Source organism: Octodon degus, unplaced genomic scaffold (genome assembly GCF_000260255.1).
Source record: "Octodon degus isolate 3935 unplaced genomic scaffold, OctDeg1.0 scaffold00112, whole genome shotgun sequence".
Lineage (NCBI taxonomy): Eukaryota > Metazoa > Chordata > Mammalia > Rodentia > Octodontidae > Octodon > Octodon degus.
The window spans coordinates 1,406,569-1,433,160 of record NW_004524688.1 but is presented as its reverse complement, the minus strand read 5'-3'; the positions used below and the strand labels follow the sequence as shown (position 1 = coordinate 1,433,160).

The 26,592-nt window shown below is 34.6% G+C and overlaps 1 protein-coding gene across 6 annotated transcripts in view; it reads left to right on the top strand.

Annotated features, from left to right (window-relative positions):
• Positions 1-14,246, top strand: part of Qki (QKI, KH domain containing RNA binding) — a 179,057-nt gene extending 164,811 nt beyond the window's left edge. Inside the window, exons 5-8 of one of the 6 annotated variants that reach the window (XR_002817675.1) lie at positions 3,416-3,503; positions 4,731-5,030; positions 6,998-7,837; positions 11,733-11,757. Coding sequence is in view for 5 of the 6 variants with exons in the window: in XM_004639425.2 (XP_004639482.1) it covers positions 3,416-3,503; positions 4,731-5,030; positions 7,763-7,837; positions 11,733-11,749 (480 nt within the window). In the remaining variant the exon portion in view is untranslated. The other 5 variants (XM_004639426.2, XM_004639425.2, XM_004639428.3 and 2 more) reach the window with 5 other exon arrangements.
• Positions 14,247-26,592: the final 12,346 nt, after the last annotated feature.

Below are 26,592 nucleotides of genomic sequence, written 5' to 3'. Positions count from 1 at the left end.
TATATAGCTTAGTGGCAGAGCACTTGCTTATTAACATATCCAAGGGTACGGGGCTCAATCTCAAGAATTACTGCCTGCTTACCTACCCTTTAGAACAGACATACTGGCTTGAAGCTCAAGTACAGCACACTCAAAAGGACAAGAATTAAGAGTTTAAGGGGAAATGTGGTTGGTTGGTTGGTTGGTTGGTTGGTTGGTTGGTTGTGCTGGGAATCAAACTCAGGACCTTGCACTTGCCAGTCAGGCGCTTATGCCACTGAGCTTTCTCCCCACCTAGGTTTGAAAAAAGTATGACAGTATACCTTTAGTGGGATTTATGCAAGTTCCTATGCCAATTTTCTGCCCCAACAATAACAAGTTAAAATAATCTCTTCCATGTGAAAATAATACTGTAGTGAAGTTTGTTTTTCATGAGACACATCATGCTCTATGTGTAAGAGTGGAGAAAGTGTCATAAGAGTGGTTAAGACTGGTAAAAATACTAAGAATGTTAAGAGTGATAGAAGTATACTTACATACGGGAGGGTGAGGCTCACCTCCAGAAAGACAGTCTGCTGAAATTTGAGTGCCACCGAACTAAACAAGCTTTCTGGGGAGACATTAATTTAGCCTGCCATAATGTGCCCCAGCCCAGCATACATAATCTATTATCAACTTCAGCCGATGATACCATTGTGGTTAGTAGCACCAGTACTTTCAGTGAAGACTTTGCTACTCTGATTTTATTTTCCTCTTTTGGTGATCTTTGCTCCATTTTCAGGTCTTGCGAAGATGTGTGCATGTACAGAAACTGGTATGCACACATTCATTTCTGCCATCAACTTTCTCTGGTTTTCTCCCATATTTGGCATTATATCATCATCACCTAATGAGTGCTTCATATCCAAAAGAAGCAGCTGATTTCAAACATGGTTTCAGTTGCCTGTTCTTTGAAACTTTTTTTTCCCTCGTCTTTGTTTTCAACTTTTTTTCTGACATTCTCAAGTTTGAAAGCAGTGTGCATGCTATTTCCTTCATGTAGAGTATAATATATAATACTTTCAGTATTACTTTTTGGTCTCATACTCAATTTTGAACCTTAATTTAAATTTAAATTTAATAGTTTTGTTGCACATTTTTTAAAAGTTCATTTTGTCATAATAGATTTTGAAGTTTTTTTTTTCTAGTTATGGTTTTCTTATTTTTATCCAGTAATTTGTTTTTCAAAAAAGTCATGCTTTTTTATTGATCTTTGCACAAGCTAATGGGAGTCAAGGAATAGCAATTCCACAATACTTTTTCCCATATTCTGTTGTAGAGTAGGTTTTTTAAAAAAAATTATCAATGGTACATTAAATGTTAATCTTCATGTTTTTATTCATGCTTTTCATTAATTATCTGTGATTTATTAAAAGTCCACCCAGCAGTTCTGTTTACTTTGTACTACAGCACACCATTCACTGCTGTGATGCCTAAGATTGTTACACCATTACAATTGCACTTATAGATCTGCCCTCTTTCGGAATCAGAGAAATAGTATTATGTCAGTGTAATGTATCATTGATTCATTTTTCTTTTTAAATATTAGATCTGAGGCTGGGGCTCAGTGGTCTGAGCGCCTGCCTGGCAAGTACAAGGACCCAGGTTCAATCCCCAGTACCGCATGCCACACTGGCCTCAAAACCCTGGGCTTGCTGAGCCAGCCACCGAAACTGGGCACGCTGGCACACACCCATCATCCCAGTGCTGGGGAGGCTTAGACAGAAGATCACTATGAGTCTGAGCTGTGTAGTGAGACCCTATACCAAATCAATCAGTCTTAAAAAATATTAAATCCTGATGACTGACTGTATAATGCATTGAAGTGGGAATACTGTTTCAACCCTACAGTCATCTTCAGGTTGACTTCAAAAGTGGGTTTGCAGCTGCTACTTCCTTTTACTGTGGCTGATTCAAGCTTATCCTATTGGGTTGAGACATTAATAAACAAGAAATAGGCTTTGTCTTCTTGGAGCTCACTTTGGAAATGGTGATATTCAAAAACTTTGTAATTCAAGACAGAAGCTATATAACCTAGTGGCAGCCCCACAAAGGTAGCATTTTGGAGTCTGTGGAATAGGTAGGATTTGGAAAGAGAAATGGGTAGGTTGACCAACCAATAAAGGAACATTGGCAGTGGAAGAAATGAGATGCACAGACTAGTAACAAGGAAGGATCTTAACTTCATTTTTTTTTTATTTTTTTTTCTGATTTTCTTTTTTTAATGTATTTGGTACAGGGTCTCACTATGCAGCTTGGACTCATATTGATCTTCCTGTTTTCAGCCTCCCAGGTGCTAGGGTTACAGGTGTGCCTGGTCTCGGTGGCCAGCTCTCTCACTAGCCCTTGTTTGTTTTTCTTCTTTTTTTTAATCTTGATTTTTAATGCTAAAGAATATATGTAAAATAGTGAAAAATTAGTTGATTTAAGATGGTAGTTTAGGCTCAGATGATAGGTAGTTTATATCTTTTCTGGTTTTGATAGTAACAACATTGAGAGGATTTTAAGACATGAGAATGTTGAAAATCTTAAGATAAAATTTGTGTTAGGGACACAAATTTAAATAGTAAATCTGACTATTAGATACAAGTTGAGTATATAGATTATATATAGATTAACAGTCATCATTAACAATAGTTCAGTAGTTTGGGTACTGTATCTATAATGTCTCAAACAAGTTAAGGATCATTCATGAAGGATTAGGATGAATCAAAGGTAAATCAGTTTGGCCAGACATTCTCATTATCAGAGATGTTTGTAGTTCTTTCTTAGTGGCATAGATACTATTAGTGCTCCTTTTTGCTTTTAATGTTTCTTGGTTTGGACAGTGTATCATATGGTGGCCCTAGAGGTAGAGTATGGTAGAATTAATAACACTTGCCTATCAGATTGATAGGTGACAGGGACCATAAAGAGTAGAATATATGTTTTTAGAACTTTTATAATTGCAATTAATCTAAATTTTCCTTTTGTAGAATTAATAAGAAAATTGTCTTACCTGAGTACCACATTAAAAATCTTGTATAATAGGCTTCTATACCTTCTGTTCATTAAGTTCTTAATAAATTGCATTTTTTATTTCTTTTGTTGAACTCATCTGAGTTTTGGGATATTAAAACAGTACAAAGCTTTTTTTTTTTTTAGGAGAATTTTAAATCAGTGTAGCATATATTAAAACTTGTTCAAACAGAATTGTGGCCAGAGACCATTTAGAGCATGTCATCACTGAAAAAATAGCCTTCAGTATGTCAGCACCTTTCAGTTCCTAATCTTATTTTTCTGATTGAAACAGGTGGCTGTAGTCACGTGGTATTTATTTAAGGCTTGTATGTAGACCTAACTATGAGGTATAGGGACAATCTCAAATGCTTATTCTTCTTGTGTTTTCTGTGTGCAGGCAGAAGGAGAAGACAGCCTAAAGAAGATGCAGCTAATGGAACTCGCAATTCTGAACGGCACTTACAGAGATGCCAACATTAAATCACGTAAGAATGAGAACTGACCCCAGCCAGGGTGCTGTTGTCTAAGCTATTTTATCTAAAGCCTCTCTCCTTTTGGCAGCATAACATGTAAACAATTAGAGTAAATGTGTCACTATGGGACCAACCGTCCAGTTTTTGATGCTTCCATTAATTAAAACTCTCTCTTGATACTTATTTAGGGTATTATTCTTCAAATGAAATTTCAGCCTCTAAATTTAAGAATTTCAAGAATTTAAAGCTTTCAGCTCATGTTGTTACATTTTAACCAAAAGACAAAATTTTGAAAGCTTTTTTTTTAATAAGTCATTTAAAGTATATCTCAATGAAATGACCCTTCAGTTGAGTTCTTTTTTGCTTGCATGTTTCCCCTCCAGTATTTTTACCCTGTTGAGTTCATATGTGAGTTCACAGAGATCAGTGGGTAGTAACTATTTTCAGTCCGCATTTTCTTTTTAAGAGACGTGTGCATGCTTTTATAAATTACAAATGATTGCTTTGTATATGTAATATGAAACAATGTGAAACTTACATTTTGAGACAACTTAAGGTTCACTTAACATTTATGTGAACATAGTAGCATATTTAAAGTACTAATTTAAAAATACAGTTTAAAAGTTTTACCTTTCAAAAATGTAGACAATACAGTGGGTTTAAAAATAATTGCTTTATAAATGGTTGAGAGCGCATGTCATTTTTAATTATGAATTTAGAAATAAGACTCCATAAAGATTTAGGTAATATATATATACCTAATGTTTACTTGCCTAACTTCATAGAACAAAAATTATTTTTTCTTCGATTTAAAACTGAAGTTTCACTTTGAAAATACACCAAAAACTGTGTTTCTGTGGACTCCAGTTATACATTTTTTCAGTAACACTTTTTAAATGCAAACATATTTTTGTGCTTCTGCATGCACCTTTAGTCTCATGAAATCTTAAAAGACAACTATCAAATATGTGAATAAATACATTTTAACAGTCTTTTTTTGTTTTTGTTTAACAGTGGCTTTTGAATTTTTACACATTTTAATCACGTTGAGAAAGGGAAAGCTGATTGCATATGATTGGTGTGCTTTGACACTTTTGTATGATCCATGCATGTACTAATGATTTCCTTTTATTTTTCTTCTTTCTTGCTTTTCCTTTCTTTTTCCTACTCCCCTCTCATTTTCCCATATTTTATACTGCTGTCCCTGTACTTCTTTCTAAATTTCTTTGCTTACTGTAGCAGCCCTTGCCTTTTCTCTTGCAGCAACAGCCCAGGCTGCCCCAAGGATCATTACTGGGCCTGCACCTGTCCTTCCTCCAGCTGCCCTTCGTACTCCTACGCCAGCTGGTCCTACCATAATGCCTTTGATCAGACAAATACAGACCGCTGTCATGCCAAACGGAACTCCTCACCCCACTGCTGCAATAGTCCCTCCAGGGCCCGAGGCTGGGTTAATCTACACGCCCTATGAATACCCCTACACGTTGGCACCAGCTACATCGATCCTTGAGTACCCTATTGAACCCAGTGGTGTATTAGGTAAGTTCTTCTCTATAACTGGTTAATAACATTCTTTATCAATTTGCTGCCCCAAACTTTTGAAGTGATTTTATCAATTTTAAGGAGGAAAAATAAGTTTCTATTAGGAAAAACTGCAAACTTTATTTTAGTTTAATAGTTCCCCTGTTAAATAACTACTCCTTAGTTTTGTTTAGATTCATTTGGTAACTCAAATTCACTTTGGTTGAGGAATTTATTATGTAAATTCTGAAAAAGAAATATTTTCTGCTTTTAACATTACTGCAGTTGTTCTTGACTTCTTATTTTAGGTCCCACCCCTTGCTGTATGGCCTCCATCAATTCCATTTCCCACGGTTATATTTTCATCTCACCGATTTTATTTGGCAGCTAAAATTTAAACTTCTATGTGAAAATATTTTGAGAATTTTAAGAAATGTGTAATATTGTGTTTTTTTTTAAGTAATCACTTAAAATGGAACCAAAGTAATAGATGTATCCTTTAGGATTTTCAGTTTTTGTCTCTTAAATTTCTAGTTAACATTAAACTTGAGGTATACTCCTTTAATTTCAGTAGTACAGTATGGCATAGATACGTAAACACTAAGTCAGTGATTTTGGAGTCACCCTGGAGGCAGAAATTAAGGTCATACTATAAGCGCTTAGTTTTACATAAACAGAAAGTGGTGTGCTTAAAAAAGACATTACTGATACCTTTTTTTTATAGAGTGGATTGAAATGCCAGTCATGCCTGATATTTCAGCCCATTGACTTGCTGGATGAAGGACTAGAATACAGCAGCTGTTATAACACGACCAGTCAATGTGGAACAAACCGTTTCCGTGCAACCCCTTTGTTTTACCAGACAGAATTGAATACTTTTTTCCTGAATTGTATATGACCTTGGTGCTGCATGCATGCTGTTGACTTTTAGAACTTGGATCTTTTAAAGTTTTTCCCCCCTCAGCATTAATACTGATTCATAAAAATTTAAAATCTTAAATGAACTGGACTTAAGATTTAAACTTGAAAATACATGTTCAATTAAAGAAAGCCACAGTGCTCTGTATGTTATCTGTGTGTGTGCATGCACTCAGGTGCCTTCTGTTTTATGAACAAATACATTTTATTGTACATGTTTTATATCTAAATCATTGTATAAAGTAATTATAGATCAGAACTATACCACAGAGCTGTTGAGGAGAGGCTTGTTTCTGTTGCACATTTCTTGAAGCATTTTTAAAATAACATGTAACCTGTAACCTTATTTAAATTTTCCTTTCTATTAATACTCTGTCCTATGGCCCATGCATGCTCCTTTCCCCCAGAACTCCTCTCTGCTGCACCCACAGCATCTGTTCCTGAGGAGTTAGGACTCTTGACTTCCTCTTGGGCTGGGGCTCTTAACCACAAGCTGCCATTCATGACTTTCAAGATCTCCCTGGTTTTGTCATGTGGAATTTGACATGTATATAATTACTTACCTAAATGAAAAAGGGGTGATGGACCAGTTTACTGCATATAAAAAGTAAGAAGCACTACTGTGCAACTCTTTTTTCTTACTGTAAAGCAACATGGCTTTTGTTTGGGGAAATTTTTAATTATGAAATCTTAATTATTAGCTGGCAAAATTTAGAGCAAAATATACAGACACTTAATTAACATACATATGGTGGTTAATAGTAATGAGTCCTAAATGAAAAAGAATATTATGATAAATGTTATTTTTCACTTTTCTACATAAGCAGTAAAACATGATATTTACCCCTTGGAGAATTGACAAAATTACTTAAAATTGCTGAATTACAGTAAGTTTGCACACAGATAACATGCATGCTATATATAAAGTCTCACATTAAATTATCTTAAAATAAGCATTGCCCTTCAAAACAGATGCAGACATGTGTGTTGGTGGTAGTGAGGAGATTGGTATTAGCATCAAATCTTCATTGATGACTAATTTTTAATTCCCTTCCTTTTATCTTTAGGTATGGCTTTCCCAACGAAAGGCTAAGAATTCAAGATCGGTCTTAACTGAACCCTCATCAGATCTGAATTTAACAAATGCTTAGTCTCAGCAGCCTCCGGGGAAAAAGCTTAGCCTAGCAGTCAGTGGCTTACTTGCACTTTTTGCACATAGATATAAAGTAAAATCGTGTTATTAATTTGGTTTAGTCTGTAATATCACAAAGTAATGGTAATTTATAAAAGAGTGTATAGTAGTGTACTGACTGCTAAGTGTACTATACTGTTTGCTTTACTAATCACCTAATTCATTGCAGTTCATACTTATTGACTCAGAGTTTAAAACCACAATCTGTAGGCTTTAAGAATTGCTTTTAAACCTTTTTAAAGTAACAAACTCTGGAAGTGGTCTTAAGGTTAGTAAATAATTATCAGTATTAAACATGGCATTATTTAGTCCTGCTGAAAGAAAGGCACTTCAGTGAATATGTGACTAGTAAAGCTCAAATATGTTTGCATCTAATAAATAAAGTTCGTGAAATACTGTATACTGTAAATGAATGGATAAGATAGGTTAAGGCCAACATGTTTGAAATGAATGCACTATTAATAGATGCATATATGTGACATATTACAGTTAATTTTAAAACTACTGTGCCTTAACATGTTTCTTAAACTTTTGTGGTAAATGAATATTTGAAAACCATTTTGATAAACCTGCTGTTAATGTTTCCCTCCCCCCTTATGTATGTTTTCTAACTTTGTCTTGGTAATTGCAATTTAACTAGGTGCGGTGGCTACTAAAGTTCGAAGGCACGATATGCGTGTCCATCCTTACCAAAGGATTGTGACCGCAGACCGAGGTTAGTTTAGTTCTGCAGTTCTTGTTTATAAGAAATACGTTGGGTGTCCATAAAATTTGCAACACCACACCTGATGGAAAATGTAACTGCTTACCTGCACACTGTTTTCTTTCTTGTTCTGAACTCATTTGTAATGGATGACAGGTTTAAGGGTTGGGATTTTTGTTTTATTTTGTTTTGGTTTTTTTCCTCCCTTCATATTTTAACTTATTAAATTTCTAGTATTGTGTACTATGATTTATTCCTACTAAAACATAAATCAGTTGTCTTGGGGAGCTATTAAATTTTTTTATGTTGCCTTAACTATTTTTCAGTAATAATTTTCACTAAAACTTTCCTTTTATTCTAAAATTTTGGGTTGGTATTGCAAAATGAATTGAATGGATGGTGCTTTAATGAGAGGAGTAAAGGAATATATGCCTCCTGTGTACTTTTGGAGAAAATTGAAGATTTAGTTTCCATTTTTTCTTTATCATAAAATATTTGAGCCACTGTATAAAGATGAGGGTGTATATGTCAAGTACTTACCTGAAATCAACAAAGTCAGGACTGTGAAGATATTTTTCATGTAGTGGGTTTTTTTTTTTAATCAATTAGAAAATCAGCTCCCTCTTACTCTTATATTCTTGCCAAAATGAATCCCTTTGATTTTTATTATTTGCTGCTAAAGTATATTATCTGAAGGTGTACTATCTTCTGAATTTCTGTGGTATATGAGATCCAACTGTTTTGGATATCCTTTTTGATTAACCTGTGACTGGAAAATAAGTCTTCATTTTTCTCCTTTTCAACATTTGTAATTTGTGTCCTATATATGCCCTTGGACCCTTCCATAAATTATTTATGCTTTTGACAGAAGGTACTTTCGGTTTATTGACATTGAATTGTTTTCTAAGTTTTTCATCACAGGAATCTCCAGCATGGTAATAAACAATTTTTTAAAAATCTATTATGGCAGATTTATTACCTAGTAATTAAATTGGTCAAAAACTCTTTAAGTCTTTAGTAGGGAAAAAAGTAGTATATTTTCTCTCCATTTGTAGATATATCTGGTTCAAACGGTTCCTTGAATACTCTTGATAAATACTGGACACTGTTGTCCACATTCAGAAATAAAATGCCTTTTCAAACACACTGATATTTATTTAGCATCATACCTAATTAAAGAGTCTTGAAGACTTTTAACTATTACGTACATTATGTGTAGTGACTGTCCATGAACAGAATCAATCTTAAACTCAGTGATTATCTGTGAATATAGTTCTTCATAGGTAACTCCCTTCCTGCACCAATTTGGGAAAGTCACTTTCAGCTTAAAGAAAAAGGGTTCCATGAAAAATATCGTGAATAATTTGGAACTTTATTCATATTTCTGATGTCTAATAATTATTTGAAGTATTTTGTTTCTGATAAATATTCTTTTCCTTTGTCTGCCCTCATCAGGAGATTGTTCACCATTTTTATGCTATATTTACTGACTTAATACCCTTAATGCTAACTTTCAGATAGTTGAAAATGTTAGAGGAAGATTTTATTGCGTTTGGAAAATCTCCGTACATTCCATGCATGGCATTTTTGTAGTTACATCTGTTTGGATTAGTTCTATCACTGTTTTTATTCCAAAAATACAATGTCAGCAAACCGAAATGCCTTTTTTTTTTTTTTTTTTTTTAAGTAACTATATTTGTTACTATCACCATATGCACTCATTGGGTCTAAGGGAAATGTCTAAGTCCTTTCATTTAAATTATTTTATGATACTACTGTTTTCTCTATTTTTGAGGTTTCTACTTATTTTTTAAAATCTTTTGAAGAGAAGATTATTACACTCATTTGATGGAAGGAAAAAGCTCTTGGACATATAACCATGTAATTCTATGTGATTATTTAGCGTACTACATGGTTGACAAATACCTAGTTCTTTACTAAAAATAAACCCATCACTATAAACATTTCAAAACTGAATTTTAAGCTTATAAAAGGCCAACTGACTCTTTAGTTGTAATGAACTACAAGTGCTTGTTCACAGTTGACGTATCTGTGTACTGTGGGTGGCCATGACTTGGCAGAGGATATATTCTAGGTATACTGGTATATATAAATGGTAGTTGGCTTTGTTTATATTTTCCACACTTGAGGAAGCATAATAAGAAATTTTTCTGAGTAATGATTTTACAAAAAAACATTACTTACATAATTTATACAAGAAACTTGAACAATTTTAATCAGAATTTTAATTTCAAAAATGCTTTAATAGTCCATGTTTTGGAATACCTGTGAAGTAGTATGACTGTCTCATGTTAAATATTTATTTTCTCCTTTCGTTTTGGAACAGCATTTTTTCATTTAAATAAGTTCTACTTCATTTTAAGAAATTCAGGGAAGATTTGGGCACATTGAAGATGAAGTATTTTTGTGGTATTTGTACACTGTCCTAAGTAGTAGACTGTAGAAAGCATTTTCATCAGATGAAGGTAATAAATCAGGCCAACATGTAGATCATTTAAACTCTGAACTTTACACCTACAGAGTTTAAGTTATAAAGTGGCACAGAATCGTAACTTTGCACTGAGTATCTTTTCATTCACATCTCCTCTGCCTTAGTCACAGTGGCAACAGTACAGAAAATTCTATTAAACCTCAGAATATAGTAGAAATAATTAAGCTGTTGAATGAGTCTTAAAAATTATACTACTGTTAAGTGGACCAAGTTTGGTTAAGCAGAATGTGACAGGGGTTGATTAAGGAAGGAACAAGTCAAGGACATTGGGAATGGTAACTTTTCCACTTGAGAACTACTTTATGTTTTACTGTAATTTTTAAAGGTTTTTTGTTCTTTTTTGTTATTTTGCAAATGAAAATAGTATTTACAGGTGGCTTCTTTTAAACTATAAAATATAAAGCAGGAATGTATATGAAATGTCAGATTTTATTGTATTTGCAGAGTATTAGCTTTGAAATTGAATAAAGAAAGCTGTTTGTAGTTTTAAAATGCCTTATTGGTATCAATTAGAAATTTCTTCTATTTTTTGATGTACTTAGAGCTCTTTTGAGGTATAGAATTTTAAATGGCAGGATTTTACAGTGTTTACATGCAAGTACATTTTATAAGTGTTCTATATGTGTAAAATAGTATTTTCAACTGGAAAGTGTTGGCCAGTGCAAAAAGGCCTGGCCTTTTCCTAGTTCCCATGATGTTGCCTACACTGCTAGAGTACAGTATTGCTTTGTATCATGAGGCCAAGAAACTCCATGTTGTTTGTAAATAGAATAATTGAAAAAGCAATAAACATTTATTGAACAAAAGAAACTTTGTTTGGCCCAGAGTTTATGTCAAACGAAATTGTTTGTAGGAATTCAAATTTCTTTAGATTCCATTTCTGTTAATCATCAGTTATTAATAATCACATCCATCATTAATAGCTGCTTTAATGCTTGCATCTGAGAGAATACTAATGCTTAATAGCAGTCAGATACTGATAACTGCACTGACTGTTCAAAATTCTGTATATGAAATCTATTCATTATTTTCCAATTTCCTTCATTGACTGCTACTAACTATTAGTCGTTAGTTGTATTTTATTTCTCCCCCCCCACCCCCCCGTTAACCAGTTTTTTGTTTTGTTTTGTTTTGTTTTGTTTTTTGAGGGTTTTTTGTGTTTTTATTTTTTGGGAGTGGGCTCTTCTTCATTTGTTCAAATCATGATACGAAATTGTCATGATTTTAATTGTATTCTGTAGATGGTGTCAATCAGTTTGTCAGAATTAAACATGCTTTTTTTATTAGTTGTGATTAGTTTTTCATGTTGTCATTAAGCCGTCACTAGCTGAAACTAATCTCTTCTCTATCTTTTCTTTTCTTTTTTTGTTTTGTTTTTTGTTTCTAACCACCCAGCCGCCACCGGCAACTAACCTATGACCTTCTGACCTCTGAACTCTTCACCCAATGATGACCTGACCATGCCTGCCTGCTGATCAGTTAACTGGTAATCGCCTTTGCTTGCCTGTCGTCAGTGCAGCGAGCTGAGGCACTTGTCCGTTCGTCTTACCATCTAACCAAACAAAAGACAAAGAAATTGTTGTTCTCCAACACAGCTTTTTTTTCTTTTTCTATTTGGGTGAAAGCGGTTCTAGCACCTGCACTAAGTAGTAGTAAAGCAAGAAGGCCCAGCTCATCCCACAGCACTGATCATCTCTCAGTATCCCCCCCCAAGCGAACGGTAAGAAGGCCTCTCTTAAGAAGGGAGATGTGGCCCTTAACTACTTGATGACAGAGGCAGTTACTGTGAGAGACTTCTCAGAATCCTTTTCTTCTCATAGCGAAGTCAAAGCTCTCTGAATGTACTGTGTGATGATGCATCATGCATGAACCTTTGGTCAGGGATGTCATTGGTGAAGTGATTTCAAAAAGTATTCAAAATTTGATAAACTGTTTAGTCACTACAGTGCCCTCAAAGGGCAGAAGTTGCAGCCTTTTTTATATTGCCTGCCAAAATTTGAAGTATTAGAAGTGTGCCATGAGAGAAAAACTTAACAAGGAGTTTTGAAAAGTAATGCAAGGAACAAATCTGCAACACTATTTTTAAAAAGATGAGTATCTGAGTAAAAATTACTGAAACTTTATTTTACACCTTAAAAAAATATATGAGAACAAGGTACATGCATTATGTGTCACATTACTGGGCAAACTGTTCAAATATTTTTTTTAAACCTCCCTGTATAGAAAAAAATCATTAAGGATGTAAAAGCCATGCTTGCCTATTTGCTGTATACATGTAATGAATTGTAGATAAAGTGTAGTGCATTGAAACAAATGAACAAAAAGTAGATACTTTTACTATACAAGGGTGCTGGTGCAGAAAAAAATATATATATTTTTGGAAATGTAGCATTTTATACTTTCAAGTGTTATAAAAAAAAAAGAAAAAGAACAAAGAAACCCTTTATTTCATTAAATGATTTTTTCTGGTGGTTGTCAAGAAACAAGACCAAAAGAGCCTTTTTGTCTTTCTTTTTTATTTTTTAAGTATTGGAATAAGTCTAAAGAAAAGAAAGTGCCTTATTTTCCTTCATGGTCATTTAGTCAAGTGTCTTGTGAGATCAGCTCCTCCCTTGGAATAAAAGTTAATGCATGTTACTCAGTCGCCCAGTATGTGAATGAAGATAGGAGGGGAGACAAATGAGTTGATGGTTTTAATTTTATGATTTATGCCACATTATTTTGAAGCAAGTTTGCCAAATCTGATACTGTGAAAAAATTTGATAACTTTTCTAGTGTCTGAATAGTTAGTTTTAAAACATTCTTTTAAAAATCATAATTGAGTACTTTGGGTTATTACAATCTTCATTGTTAGCCCAAAGGATTCTGAGATAGAAATTATGTAAGATCTGAACAGCAGATCAAAAATTACAGTCAAAATTAGAGCTTCATTCTATTTGGAGAAGGGGAATGCATTGGATGTTTTCTTAATTGGAGATAATAGTATATCTAGCAGATTTTTTCACAGAATAAATCTTTGTGATTTTCATTCTGGAAACCAGTATTTTGTAATAACCTAAATTTAATCAGACTTCTTTATATCATACCAGATAGCTGTGTAGTCCATCTCTCTGCTGGCTTTAGTAACTGTTCCTCCTTCCTTACCTTTTTTGCCCCCTTTTTTAACTTTAAAAGAATGTGAAAAACTAGCATCATTGTGTATGTAAACACTCAGCTACATTTCAGTTTAAGCTTCCAATTTCTCATGAAGTTCAATTTTGTAGTTTAAAGAATTTGTGTGCAAAACTTACATCTAAACACTTGAGGAAATAATCAGTAACTGTTCAGTACCAGACGTGGCAAATCCCAAGTGGCCGAGGACTTCCAGCTCATCAACTCATTCCCTCTCCCATCCCTTCACAGCTTCACAGTAAAGGTCAGCAGGAAGCTCAGCCTGCACCTTCATGGTGACCTCTCCATTATCTTGTCTCCCTTGGAACCGTTTTAAGTTTATTTACTATGCAATAGACAGTCATCCTTTTGTACTCAGCTAGTTTTGGTTTAATGTGCCACTGCTTTGTCTTTCTGTTACACATACAGTTGTTTTTGATTTATTTACGATATATGCTGTGCCATTTTGATTTTTACTGTTTGGTTGGTTGAATAAATTTGCGACACTCTTGAGGTGATAGTTAAAAACAATACCAGTATTTGATCTAGTTTCATCTCAACTGTGTTATACCTGGACATTTTAGGTGTTTATCAAAGGTCTTTTATGGGGAAGAAAGTAAATGTATGAATAATAAATGTGTGACATTTGTAAGTAATGTTGGCTCAGAACAAACTTTGAAAACTTAGTTGACAATTTTTGGATCAACTGAAAAAAAAAAAAGCATGACTTTTGAAATCTCTGAATGCCTTGGTTCTCAGTATTATCATTCTTTATTGAATTTATTTCTTATTAAAGTACGTAGTTTTTAAGACTTTTTTTCTGACAGTATTATGTAATTTTTTTAGTGTGGGTAGATGGGAGTGTCGCTTGTATGTTATCGTACAGCTGACATGTATTTTTTGTCTTATTCTTTATTACCTTAGTAGTTTTCATGCTATGTATGTACCATAACCAACCTATTGCCTATGAGAAACATGTAAGATAATGTATTTACAGCCATTGTTACAAGTTTATAATGTATTTTTCTATCTTGTTTTATATGTATGTTATATAACATTCAAAAAGAATTTTTTTCTTGATTGAGAAAAGGATACAAAATGCAAAATCCACAATTTTGATAACTGATAATTGCCAATTGTTTTGCAGTACTTTATTATACTGGGTGTCTTGTCTTTTTTGGGCTTTTAGTTAGCTAATGAATGAATACATTAGACACTTCTGGGTTTTAGTTGGGATTTTACATAGCTTGCATTTTAATTCTTTGGTTCTTTGCTGTTTCTATTAACCCATAGCATTATTTTAATAAATGTTATAATACCAACCTACTAACTTTGGACTATGTCTGTTTATTAACCTTTACGTGTTTAATTAAAATAAACAAACAAAGACAAAAGAATGTAAAGTCTTGAGTTACTGGACTAACCCTGAAGAACATGACCACAGATAACATAGCGTGACTTGTTTTTATGTTGTTTGTCAGCTGACAGTTCTGCACACTACTGTTAAAATGGCTTTGGTTATTCTAGTCTTCTATGTTAGGGGATAGGTGCCAGTAGATGTGGGAACAAAATAGCATTTGTTTGAGGCATTCTTCTCATCATGCCACTTGGCTTTCAGCATCTGCCTTACTAATTGCACACTTTATTTTTCCTCCTCCAAAATAATCACTGTCTGCTCACAGCATATAGAGTAAAGAGATTGTGATGATATATTCTGAGAAACCAGTTTGATTCGTTGTTGAACCATTTGGTTTAATTTCTGTAAGTAGATGATTTTAAGGTCCTATTATAAAGTAAAAATCAGGTTACATTTTAATTGTGTTAGGTTTTGTTTTAACTTACCATTTTCCCTTTGTAAAATGTTCAGCTTGTTTAGCCAGCTCCTCCTGCTAGAGAAACTGAACATAGGTAAGGCCAGAAGCAAATTGGATCTGTTTTTCATGACATTTCAAAATAAGTGATGCCTAACCATGATGCAGTCCCCTCTTTTTTCCTCCTTGAGCCTCCGCCCTATTATGGAGTTTTTCTCAGGTGTTTTTTCTCTCACCCACTTCCCAAACACTGATAAAACATTGATAAAGCAATGTTATATGACTATAATGTTGATTCAGAAAAAGTTTAAGAGGGAAGAACACTGGGGTTTGAAGGATTTGTATATGTTTTAATTTCTTGCATGTAAATCAGTTTTAAGGTTTCTTAAATGTCCTCTTGCTTTTCTTGGCTGCAAATGGACCTCTAATTATGACTTCATTAGTTTAACTCTTATTGTGTGTTTTTATGTCACAGACTGGTAATTGCCTTTTCTGTGCAACAGTTATCCTGCATATGAAAAAATTCTCAGGATAAATTTCACATTTGTAAATAAATGTTTATTTTTGTAAGTTTTATTTATTTAGAGTTCTAAAATTATGAGCTGAAGGGAGTTATATGTAGTAAAATCATAACTACTAATTATGCTCCTAACCAAACTATCCCAAGTATTCTCATATTTCATATATTATGAGCATTTATGAAATTCATAAATAGCAATAGCAATAACTGATTTAATCATCATTGATGGTCATTTGAACCGTGCAAACAAATTAGTCATTTTTGTGATAGGAATAGACAGTACATTATTGTTAGGTAGACAAATCTTTGATATGCTACTCTCTGTAACAATTCCTTTTGCCATAACAAGTTTGTGTATTGCTCTGTACAAATCTAAAGATGTCTGTCAAGCTGCTAATACACAAATTGTCGTGGTACCATGTCAGTTAAATTGATGAAAATTTCTATGCAGTTTACTGTTTTCTAAAGCCTATGAATGCAATCTCATCTCATTTTCAGTGAAAGGTACTTTATGTATAATTATGTTATATTGTCACCTTTTATGTTGGAAATGTTGTACAAAACAGTTTAAAAGGTGAAAATATACAGGTTGCAATAGTATTAAATGTAAAACAACCAAATTCCTGGAATGGTAAAATTTTGGAGTCAGTTTATTGTTTTGATACTATGATTTGATAAAGTGATAGATAATTGAGTTTCAGTCAAAAGTTAATGAAATTAATGTACTTGGTTTTTTGTTTTATTTTTGTATTTTTTCTTTAGGCACATGTCAGGTAGAACATAGCTTAAAGGTAAATATTCACATACATTCTGGTGCATGAACTCAGTGTCTGGCAAGATTCTCCTTGAGGGGGCAAGAAACACTCTGCCCATAAAATGAAGATGGTATGTCCATACCCAAGATAGGTAATGGTTAAGGCTAAGTCCTACATAAAGGTGAATGATTGAATTTCTTGCTGCAACAAAAATGAGGTGGGTTTAAGTGAAATTGCTCTTTACAAAACTAAGTCATTTTAGTCAAATCCAACTCGTTGACATCTTACATATTATATTTTTAAGGATTTGAGGATTTTAAGGGTTTTTTGTTTGGTTGATTTTGCTTATTTAGAACAAGGTATCTGTGTTCCTAGATAACAGTGTTTGTTACAGTATTCCCCAGTAGTGATTTTTTGGTAGAATGAAACATGTTGCTTAATTATAATCCATTGCTTAGCATCAGTTACCGTTGGAAAACATCTTAGACCCAAATGGTAAAACATGTAATTTCCAATATGGTAGCAAATCCTTTAGTTAAAATAGTTAAAATTGTTTAACTCATTTAATGCACAGTACTATTTTAGAAATATGGTACATGTAATTTTATCTGTTGCTTCAATATGGAATTAACCTAAATTATTTTGTTTCAAAGACTGTTAAGTGAATTGTATGCACAATTGGTACTCAATGCTGAATCAAACTGGTTAACCTAAATACAATATTCTCCTTTCTCTGTTTTCTGCTGCACTAATTGCCAGGATTTGGGAGAGAAGAAGGTGGCATTAATTCATAATAGATAGAATTGAAAGACGGGTGCAGCAATAGACAATATTGACTCCACATTGCTTATTTGCTGTCCTTTCTTAGCAAGACACCATGTTGTGGAAAGAGCTCGGCTCCAGGGTAAAATTAACGTATCTTTTTAAGAAATGCTGTTACTGAGAAATTTACCAAATAAAGCTTTTGTGGTTTATGATAGTGGTATATATAAAACATTTTAGAACTTGTAGAAATTGTGTATGTATAGAGAGAGCAATTGGAATAGGTGTTCCCAGGTCACATGTAAGTGGAGAACTGCAAATGACTGTACACAAAGTGCAATAAACCAACTGGAAAAAGTGTTTATGTGCTTAATCCTCTCAACAACACTGGTTATTTCTCCCAAAAAATTCATGTGTAAGTATCGATAAAAATGCACATCTTTTTATTGATGCTTTCAATACTACTTAAAATTTAACTTGACAATCTACGAATTCCAACATTATTTAACTATATAAACTATATAACTTTATTTAAAATAGTCATAGTGTTTGCTTTCATTTCAATAATTTAAAAAAAGGAAATCAATAGACTGTTATAATGTTCCTTAGTAGGATTGTGCATCCATATGTTAACCTCTTTTAATTATTGTTAAGAAATTGACACTTCATGTGGCTTTTAAATACAAAAAATAAGGAGTGCTGAACAAATTTGAACTCATCTGCTATGTGGAAAGCTCTGATATCACTGATGTTTTAAAAGAAGTAGAATTGGTGAAAGTCATTTCTAGTTGCTTGACAGATAAAGGATTTCCTCGACACCTAAGTTTTTTACTCCATGTACCATCATCACATTACAGTCCTTCATGCATGTGATCTCAGCTCATCTGCCTCTTTTTTGCCTCAATCTCTGGACCCGAGGTTTTCCTTTAGGATGTGTCCTTTCCACACACTTCTAAAAGGAGCTAACAGATGTAGCAGCCGTACCACCAAGTAGATAGCAGTAGCCTACGGACATGTTTGGCTTGATCTATTCCAGTGGTGGCAAACCTATGGCATAGATGCCACAGTGCACTGTTTGTTATCAGTGAAAGCTTTATAAGTTTTGCTATCCCTGGCCTGGTGACATAGTTCAGTGGACTAAGCACCTGGTTAGGCAAATACAGGGAACGAGGTTCAATTCCTGATACCACAGGCTGTGCCAGCCCTGCCCCTGGGCACACTGAGCCAGTGACTGAGTCTGGGCATGATGACGCATGCCTGTAACTCCAGCACCAGGGAGGCTGAAAACAGGAGGATCACTACACGTCTGAGCTATGTAGTGAGACTCTATACCCCAAAAAAAAAAAAGTGTCATCCCTGGCATATGCAGTGTGGTGGCTTTAAAAAAAAAAAAAAATTGCTTACAAAAAGTCTCAAGGTTAAACTCTATCACAGAGTCTGCTCTTTATAAAAGATGAAAATACAGAAAACTTGCATTCTCACGTTAGCTATTGGCTGATGCTGAATTATTTAACTGTCCTCCTTGAACCTAGTGCTATACACACACACCATCATTGCTCCACTTCTCTTTACTGTCCTTAGTGTCATACTTGGGCTGATAACTTTTTTTTAACTACCCCTGTCTTGCTTTAATCTGTTCTCTCCTTGCTTATTTTTAAAAGAAAAACATAATACCGAATTTCAAAACAAGTTGATAGGCAGTGAACAATGGTTATTCGTAGACGTCCATGTCTCCTGGTTCAGAATGATTTTGATCTTGAACACTATGTTATCTTTTCCAAGGGGATTATTAAAGTAGGTTTTTTAAAAATCAGATGAGTACAGTTTCTAAGTTAATGGGAAATATCCATCACTATAATTCATATGTTTTAATAAAGGCAGGAGAATATTGAGTAAAGGAATTAGATTTTTGTTTTTTTTGTAATAGTCACTTGGCTAAAAAAAGTAGCTCTAACCTTGTTAGCATTTAAACTAATGACATTTCTAAAAGTTGAACTATAAATATATCTAAAGGAACATGTTTGTGATAAGTTTGGGATCACATCTATTCAGAGTATATTGAAAGTAGAATATTTTAATTAAGTGCTGTTTTGTATATATACGCATATATATGCACATTATCAAAATAGTGCTTATGTTTGCAACAACAGTTCCAATGTTTTAGAACATATTTTGGGATGAAAATTTACTATTTTTGTTCCTTTACAGTCTTCTATATTTAGGATAATATTGAGAGTTATGGGGGAAATGAATATGCGTTAAAGAAGAAAATGTTTGTAAATATTGCAGGGCTATTTTAAGTTAATACAAAAAATTCCACATCACCTATTAGAACTTCTGTCAAGGTTGGGAACAAATGAAAGTGCCTTGGCTATATTTGAAATTGAATTTCTTACTCCATTCTTTAAATGAAATAGTCTATAAAAACTTCCAAGTGTAAATAGAAGGTTTGAGCATTTTTAACTAAATGATTTATATGAATGAATGAACTTTTATTATTTTCTTAGGCAAAAGAATTTTAAAAATTGTCCAGAGTTCAAACTGACCCTGAGTCCAGATGGCGCAGTGTTAGGCGAACGTGATAACCACTACACTATGGAAACTGTTAGATGGCACAAGGTGTAAAACTTGAATGTGAGAACTTTTAAAGATTTAAGTTAGTTTCTCAGGGAAGAAAACTGGAAGATCAAATACATAACTACCCAGCTCTGAATTAATAAGCATCAGCTTTTTGCTGCTACCAGTAAAGTTTGTTTCAAAGGAAGGAATTAGGAAACTGGCAAATTTTGATATATTTAGAAGTAGACATTAACTAGAATTTGTGTTCATTTTAAAATGAGTACCTCCCATAGTTCTTTTTAAGTGTTCTGTCAGATACATGATATTAAATGCTATAATCAGTCATCCAAAAACATGAATAATGTACAATTTAAACATTTTGCTAAATACCAATATTCATTAAAACCAATTTTTGTGTATTACATTTATGTTGCCAAGTATGTAAAAGGAAAGTATTTCATAATCAGAAACCCAAAGTTGTCCACATACATCCTCTTACCAACACTCCCCTAGCCACCTGTTTGGGGGCTTTTGCTGCTGTTACTACTGTGATTGTAAGTCCCAATTATGTTTTCTAAATATACTAGAAAGCCCGTTTTAATTGAAGATACCTTTGATAACCTTAGCTCTTTAATTTACTTTTTTTATTCATACATGTTTGCAGTACTTAATGGTTACATTCCTGGTGTGGAGCTGGTATGTATGTATAACATCTTTTTTTTTTTTTTTATCCCTTTTCCATCCCTCCCTTCTGTACAAGTATTTTACTGCTTCCCTTCTTAAATTACACTCTCCTGTTATCCTGTGAAATCTAAAGATGAGGTATTTGTGAAGGCCACAGGCTAAAACCTGTGGAATTAAGGGAACATGTTTATGCTGTATATTTATCCCTCCTTGCATTAGAGCAATGAGCTGGTTTCACAGGGACTGTAACTTTATTTTGTTAAAAGTGTCCTAGTACTTGAAAGCTTGGTGCATCACAAAGCAAACTGGAAGATACATAATCCACTCCTAGGTTTCAGTTGTTTTGTGAGTGGCTGTAAGGCTGTGTAGTCATTGTTCAAATAAAAACCAACCCTCTATTATGCCACATTGAAAGAGAGTATGTGCGTTTGTGAACGTACGTTGATTCCTTTGGTGCTACCTTTTGCAGCTCTGTTGCTTGTCTGTTGTTTCATTGTGTGAAACATAGTACAAACTCTTAAAGGTTTCTTTTTCTTTTAACTGTGGTTTTGTTTGGTTAAGCCAGTACTTTTTACTATGTTCACATTTTGGATATAAGTACATTAACTTACACCTAAATTATTTCACATCACAATTTAAAGAGAGGATAATAACTTCTTTTGAGAGTAAAGAGTCAACTCAAATATTGTTTCAGTAGGAGTACAATTTTAGAATGCATGCTGATTTGTTAAATTCCAAATATAAGTGAAAGTTAAAAAAAAAAAACAAGTAGTTTTATTTCTGCAAATGTTCTAGTGCTGGGTAGTGTGCCTTACCTCTGTGACAACTGAAGACAGTTCCTGTTCCAGATACCTCTGTGCCCTGGAGTAGAAATAAAGACAAAATCAATTTGAAAATGTTTCTGTCTATGAAACAGCAAGAAGCCCCCCAAGCCCTGTGTTTTTCAGATAGCTAGTAAATTTGATTCTCTTTGTGAAAAGGGAGCTGGGATCTTGCATGTGTTCAACTTGGAATGATGTTTCTGATAAATGAGGAAAGTTTACTGCAAGTTTGCTTTTTTTTTTTTTTTTTCTTTTTGCACCATGGAGAATGAACTCAGGGCATTGTGCTTGCCAGGCAAGCACTTATTCTACTGAGCTATCTCCCCAGCCCTAAGTTTGCTTCTTGATATGGCTGTGTGTGATTTGTTTAAGTCATACCTTACCGATTGGGTTCTGGAGTAAGGTATTATTTAGCCTGTTTGTCCACCCTAGGAATAGGCTCTGGTCCTTGCGCTGAACCTTTCCAGTGTTCTTCAGACCCAAAGCTGCCTCCTGGTATGCATGGCCCAGGTGCAAAGTTAAGCACCAATTTCAAGGTCTTTTGTGCTTTCTTGGGATAATACTCTGACCTGGAACAACAATTCTCCTTTAATTCCTTTGTCAGAATCATTGGAAAGATGAATTTTGCCTGAAAATGACAGGCTTGCATTTAATCTTAGCAGTCGGTATGTTTTTAGAACATTTTCTTAATGCCATAGGTGCTTTTTTGCTAAACACATCCTCAGCCATGAGTAGAATTACAGACTAGTTCTTGGAGATGCCATTGCCAGTTTCCCTTCAGAAACCTTCTAATGATTGGAATGTAAGCTCTTAGTAAATTATTGAGTGAATAAGTACCTTTATACACCCTGTCTCAAAATTATCTTTAGAAAGTTGGAAATTCAAGTGATAGATGTGGTCCTGCATTGGCATGGAAGCCAGCAGACTGGCTGGCTGGAGCTTCAGGGAGGGCCAGGTGTGGTCCACCAAGAGTCCAAGATCTGAGCCCACTTGTTTGCTACTGAGTGTCCCTTGAGCTGGCAGTCTTGTCGTCAGCTCTTCTGTCTGCAAAATCTGAGCTGCATTCCTTACTCCATCTTCAAGACAGTTCTGATACTCACTTTAAGTATGAGCATATATTAAGTTCTTGAAGCAGAAATACAAGGGACTGGTTTAAACCATTTTCCATATAATTGAGAGATACCCCAGCATGTTGTTGTAAGCATCATATTAAAAAATAATGGAGCAAAAGCTGTTGAAAGGCCATTAATCTGAAAGCAACTTCATTGATCCTAAGGACTAATATCCTGTTGATTACAGATAAGGAATTTAGATGCCCAGATAGAAACCCAGAAATAATACTCCTAAATTCAGATATGTGATAGAAGACAGCATAAAATCCTATGTCAAGCCCTTCCAAAGAACCCAATGGTACTGGACTAGTTTTATCCTGGGGTTGTCTTCATCAAGATAAACTCCATTGTCCTTGAACTTCCCTACCCTGCAGTGTCTAGTTTCTTTACCACTAGAGGTGATTTGCTAAAGAAAAAGAAAAATGAAAGACCTGCAAACAATAGGCTGCATTTCGGAAGTGTGTCTTCACATTCTGTTTTGAGGAATGTGAACTTCCAAAGAGTCAAATGAAAACTAGACTGGTTCCCTTTTCTCAAATGTGTGCCTCCTAAGGGATACAAGTGAACTTGCCCATCAGGATTTCCATCTTCTCTCAACTGAGCAGCATTTCTTGCCTCTTATTTATCCCATATTTTGTTTTATCCCCATGCTGTCTTTGAGACCATATTCCCCCATCATAAAAAAAATAAATTATAGGCTTATAGGCTTAACTCCTATACCCAAACTCTAGGACTCATGGAATACATATACAGAGCTTCTCAAAGCATTTCCAGTTCCAGTACTCTTGGAAATTAAATTTGAATGGCTAACTAAAGTGACCATTGAGGCTATCCAGAGCTGGAGACAAGTATCTCAGGGTTTGCAGCAGAGTGTGCAATGTTTTGGATGTATTTGTAATTCATTCCCTTCCCTACCAAGTAGTAAGGAATGGGTGAAGCAGAACCTGTCACTGTGGAAAGGCACTATCCAGTGTGACAGTCCACCACAAGGTGGGAAGAAGTTCAGAACTAGATAGACTTTGAAATACATTGTGAACTTACCTATTATGTTATAACAATATAGCCCAAGTCCTATGTGTATCAGTATTGTATTGCTAATAGAGCTTCTGATCTGTAATCAAATGAGTTATCCATTGCATCACTGGCCTGCAGGCTTTGGTAATGGAAAGTTGAGCTGATTTTATTAAAACTTAAATTTCTATCTGTAGTACATGGTTTTTGATGTTTCTGGAGTCCAGTACATAGATTCTAGGCATGAATTATTGTTAATTTTCTTATAACTAAGAACAGTAAAACAAGTTAACGTCAAGAAAATCTGTACACCACTTTGTGGGTGAACAAGTTTAAAGTGCTTAAGGCCTTGGAAATTCTGAGTATACTAAAGCAATGCACCCCCACCCCCACCTATGATACTGCTAATGTTGCCAGCAATTTGAAGGAATATCTTGGTAAAATGTTTGATTCTCGGTTATTATGCATGTCTTTTATGGGACAAAGATTTTAAGTGAAAATTTTGGCTTGGTTTCAGTTATTTTGTTACAATTAGAAGGGTGGTTTTTTTTGGGGGGGGGTTTCCCTCCTCCCCAAAAACCTTAGATTCACCATTTAATTTTGTGGGATTTCAGTTTGAGTTATTTGATTCTTCTTCCAGGGAATTTAGGTTTTTGTGGATGTGATTCTACATAGTGGTCAGCAGAGCCTTTTCCCACAATATTTGATGTTCTGCAAACTTAGTAGCTTATTGCCAGAAGACATATGTACTGATTGATGCTTTTGTCTCAAAACTCTGACCTAATTTGGCCTCCTGCCCCATACTATATCTTTAGCTTATGTAACCTCATTTATGACAGCAATTACTAGGGAATGCAAAGGTTGTATTTCATAATAAAAAATTTTAAAAATCATCTTGCTACTTTTGAAATGATAAATACTTAAGACTTCTGAATGAGAGTGCTACCATTTTATGTTTTAATGAATTACATTTATCAGTACATTTGAAGATACATACTGCTCACATTTGTCACTAGGAATTTATACCTGTACATAACATATCTTGATTTCCCCCTCTGTTCCTCTACCCTGCCCCCAACCTCTAATCCCCTCCTTATTTACAAAAGCTCTGTTTCCCTTTTTCTTTTCCCTTCCTCTCTCCCCTTTTCCCTCCCCAGTCCCCTTCCCATTTGAATGTTTTCTTCTGTTTAACATCTATTCTATATTTTGGTCCTTATTTATGCTTTTGGTTTCTCATGCCAGAGAAATAGCAGTGAGAAAAATGAGTTGAATTTTACTTTCATTGATAAAGCCTTAGAAAATACAGTTAGGTTAGAACCCAGAGTGAACCGAAGAGATCTAGCTTTAACCAATTTCATCCAGACACACTGCTTAGATTAAAAGTGTATCAGCCAGCATGAAGTACCTGGGAGGAACCAGTGTTGGAGTAGTGCTGTGTGTGCTTTTGTGGCAAGTAGTCTAGGAAGTAGGAAAAGAAAAGCCTGTAGGGAGCTGTCCTCACACATTGTGAGGGTGGGGTTGTCACAGGATTTATAAACCAGTCTACTCTGTAATGTTGGGCTTTCTCCTTTGGACCCAAAAAGAGGAGAGGTGCCTGAGTTCGCGACTCTCTGGTCTATATTTCACTCATTGGTAGTGTTTTGACTATCTGGATGTTTTCAAGTATTACCACTAAGGTGACTGCTTTTAAGGAATGAGGCATTTTAATGTTCTTGTAATGATTGCTGTAAAGGAATTTTTGGCTAAACAAAGGCTTGTCTATGGCAGCAGTGAACAGAACCGTGGCTAAAAAAAATATTGGTGACACAGACCTCCACAAGGGCATCTGAGGATAGATGGAGATCCCAGTTTTACCCAACTGTTCAGGCTGTTTTTGTGCTTAGCCCCAGTTCAGTCTGGAGGTCATAATTGCTATGTAGTATTGTTGAAACACAGATGTACAGAGAAGAGGATTTCCTCTTTTGGTCAGATTCTTCCATCCAGCAGTACAGAGTTGAGCTTGGAAAAGAAAAAAAAATTTTTTAAGGAATAATATATTTGTTAATCATTGGAATTTCCCACTAGAAACCTATACACTTAAGGTGTTCTACAAGTACCTTTCTCACTGGAACTATCTATTTCATCAGCATAACGTAGGTGACCTGTATTTATGGATACTTTCCAATTTTACAGGTTACTTCAAGCTTCAGATTTCTCATCTCCAAAATGGGGGTAGAGGGTTTGCCTCACAGGGCTCCTACAAGGATTAAATGAGCTGATTGATGTAAGCCAGCATGTTGCCTAGAGCTGACATTTTCTTCTCTTATTTCCTGGTAGTGAGTTAAGGACATCAATAGGGGGTCATTTCCTACTTCGATTTTAGACTTGAGTGGATTTTACTTGTTTTCCTAAGAAATGGCTGTGCATAGCCACAGCTTTTGTCTGGAGGTCACAATTGCTGTGTAATATTGTTGAAACACAGATGTACAGAGAAGAGGATTTCCTCTTTTGGTCAGATTCTTCCATCCAACAGTGCAGAGTTCGGCTCTCTTCTGTGTGCTAAGATGTTTGACACATTTTGTACATGGTTAATTTATGCACTTTATAGCTAATCTGGAGTTTTCAAATAAGATCAAGCTAAACTACAACTGTAATGGATAAAGTTCTGATTGCCTTGGACATCACTACTATATAATTAATTTAAAACTTACATATCTATGTATTAGTTTTGACTCTCTGTATTGAACATTTTATATGACCTAAACATTTAAGAGGCAAATAATTGGATTAGAATATTTATTCCCAAACATTTTCTGTTAGAATATTCAAAAGAGATACTCTTTGAGTTCCTCAGAACTAACCTGTAGGAGGCACATCAGATGGCAGCCTGGTGCTGGTGGTCTTTGATCAGTTAGCAAGAAGCACTTAGGAATTAGTCTTCACTGTTTCAGCGAGCCGTATCTATGGCTCCAGACTGTGTTCTCACATGTCGAATTGCTGCTGGCCTAACTTGCCATGACCAGGAATCCTAAACCTTATTCAGTGACTGTAAAGTTTATTCTAAATGTCAATGAAACCTAAGCAAAACAAA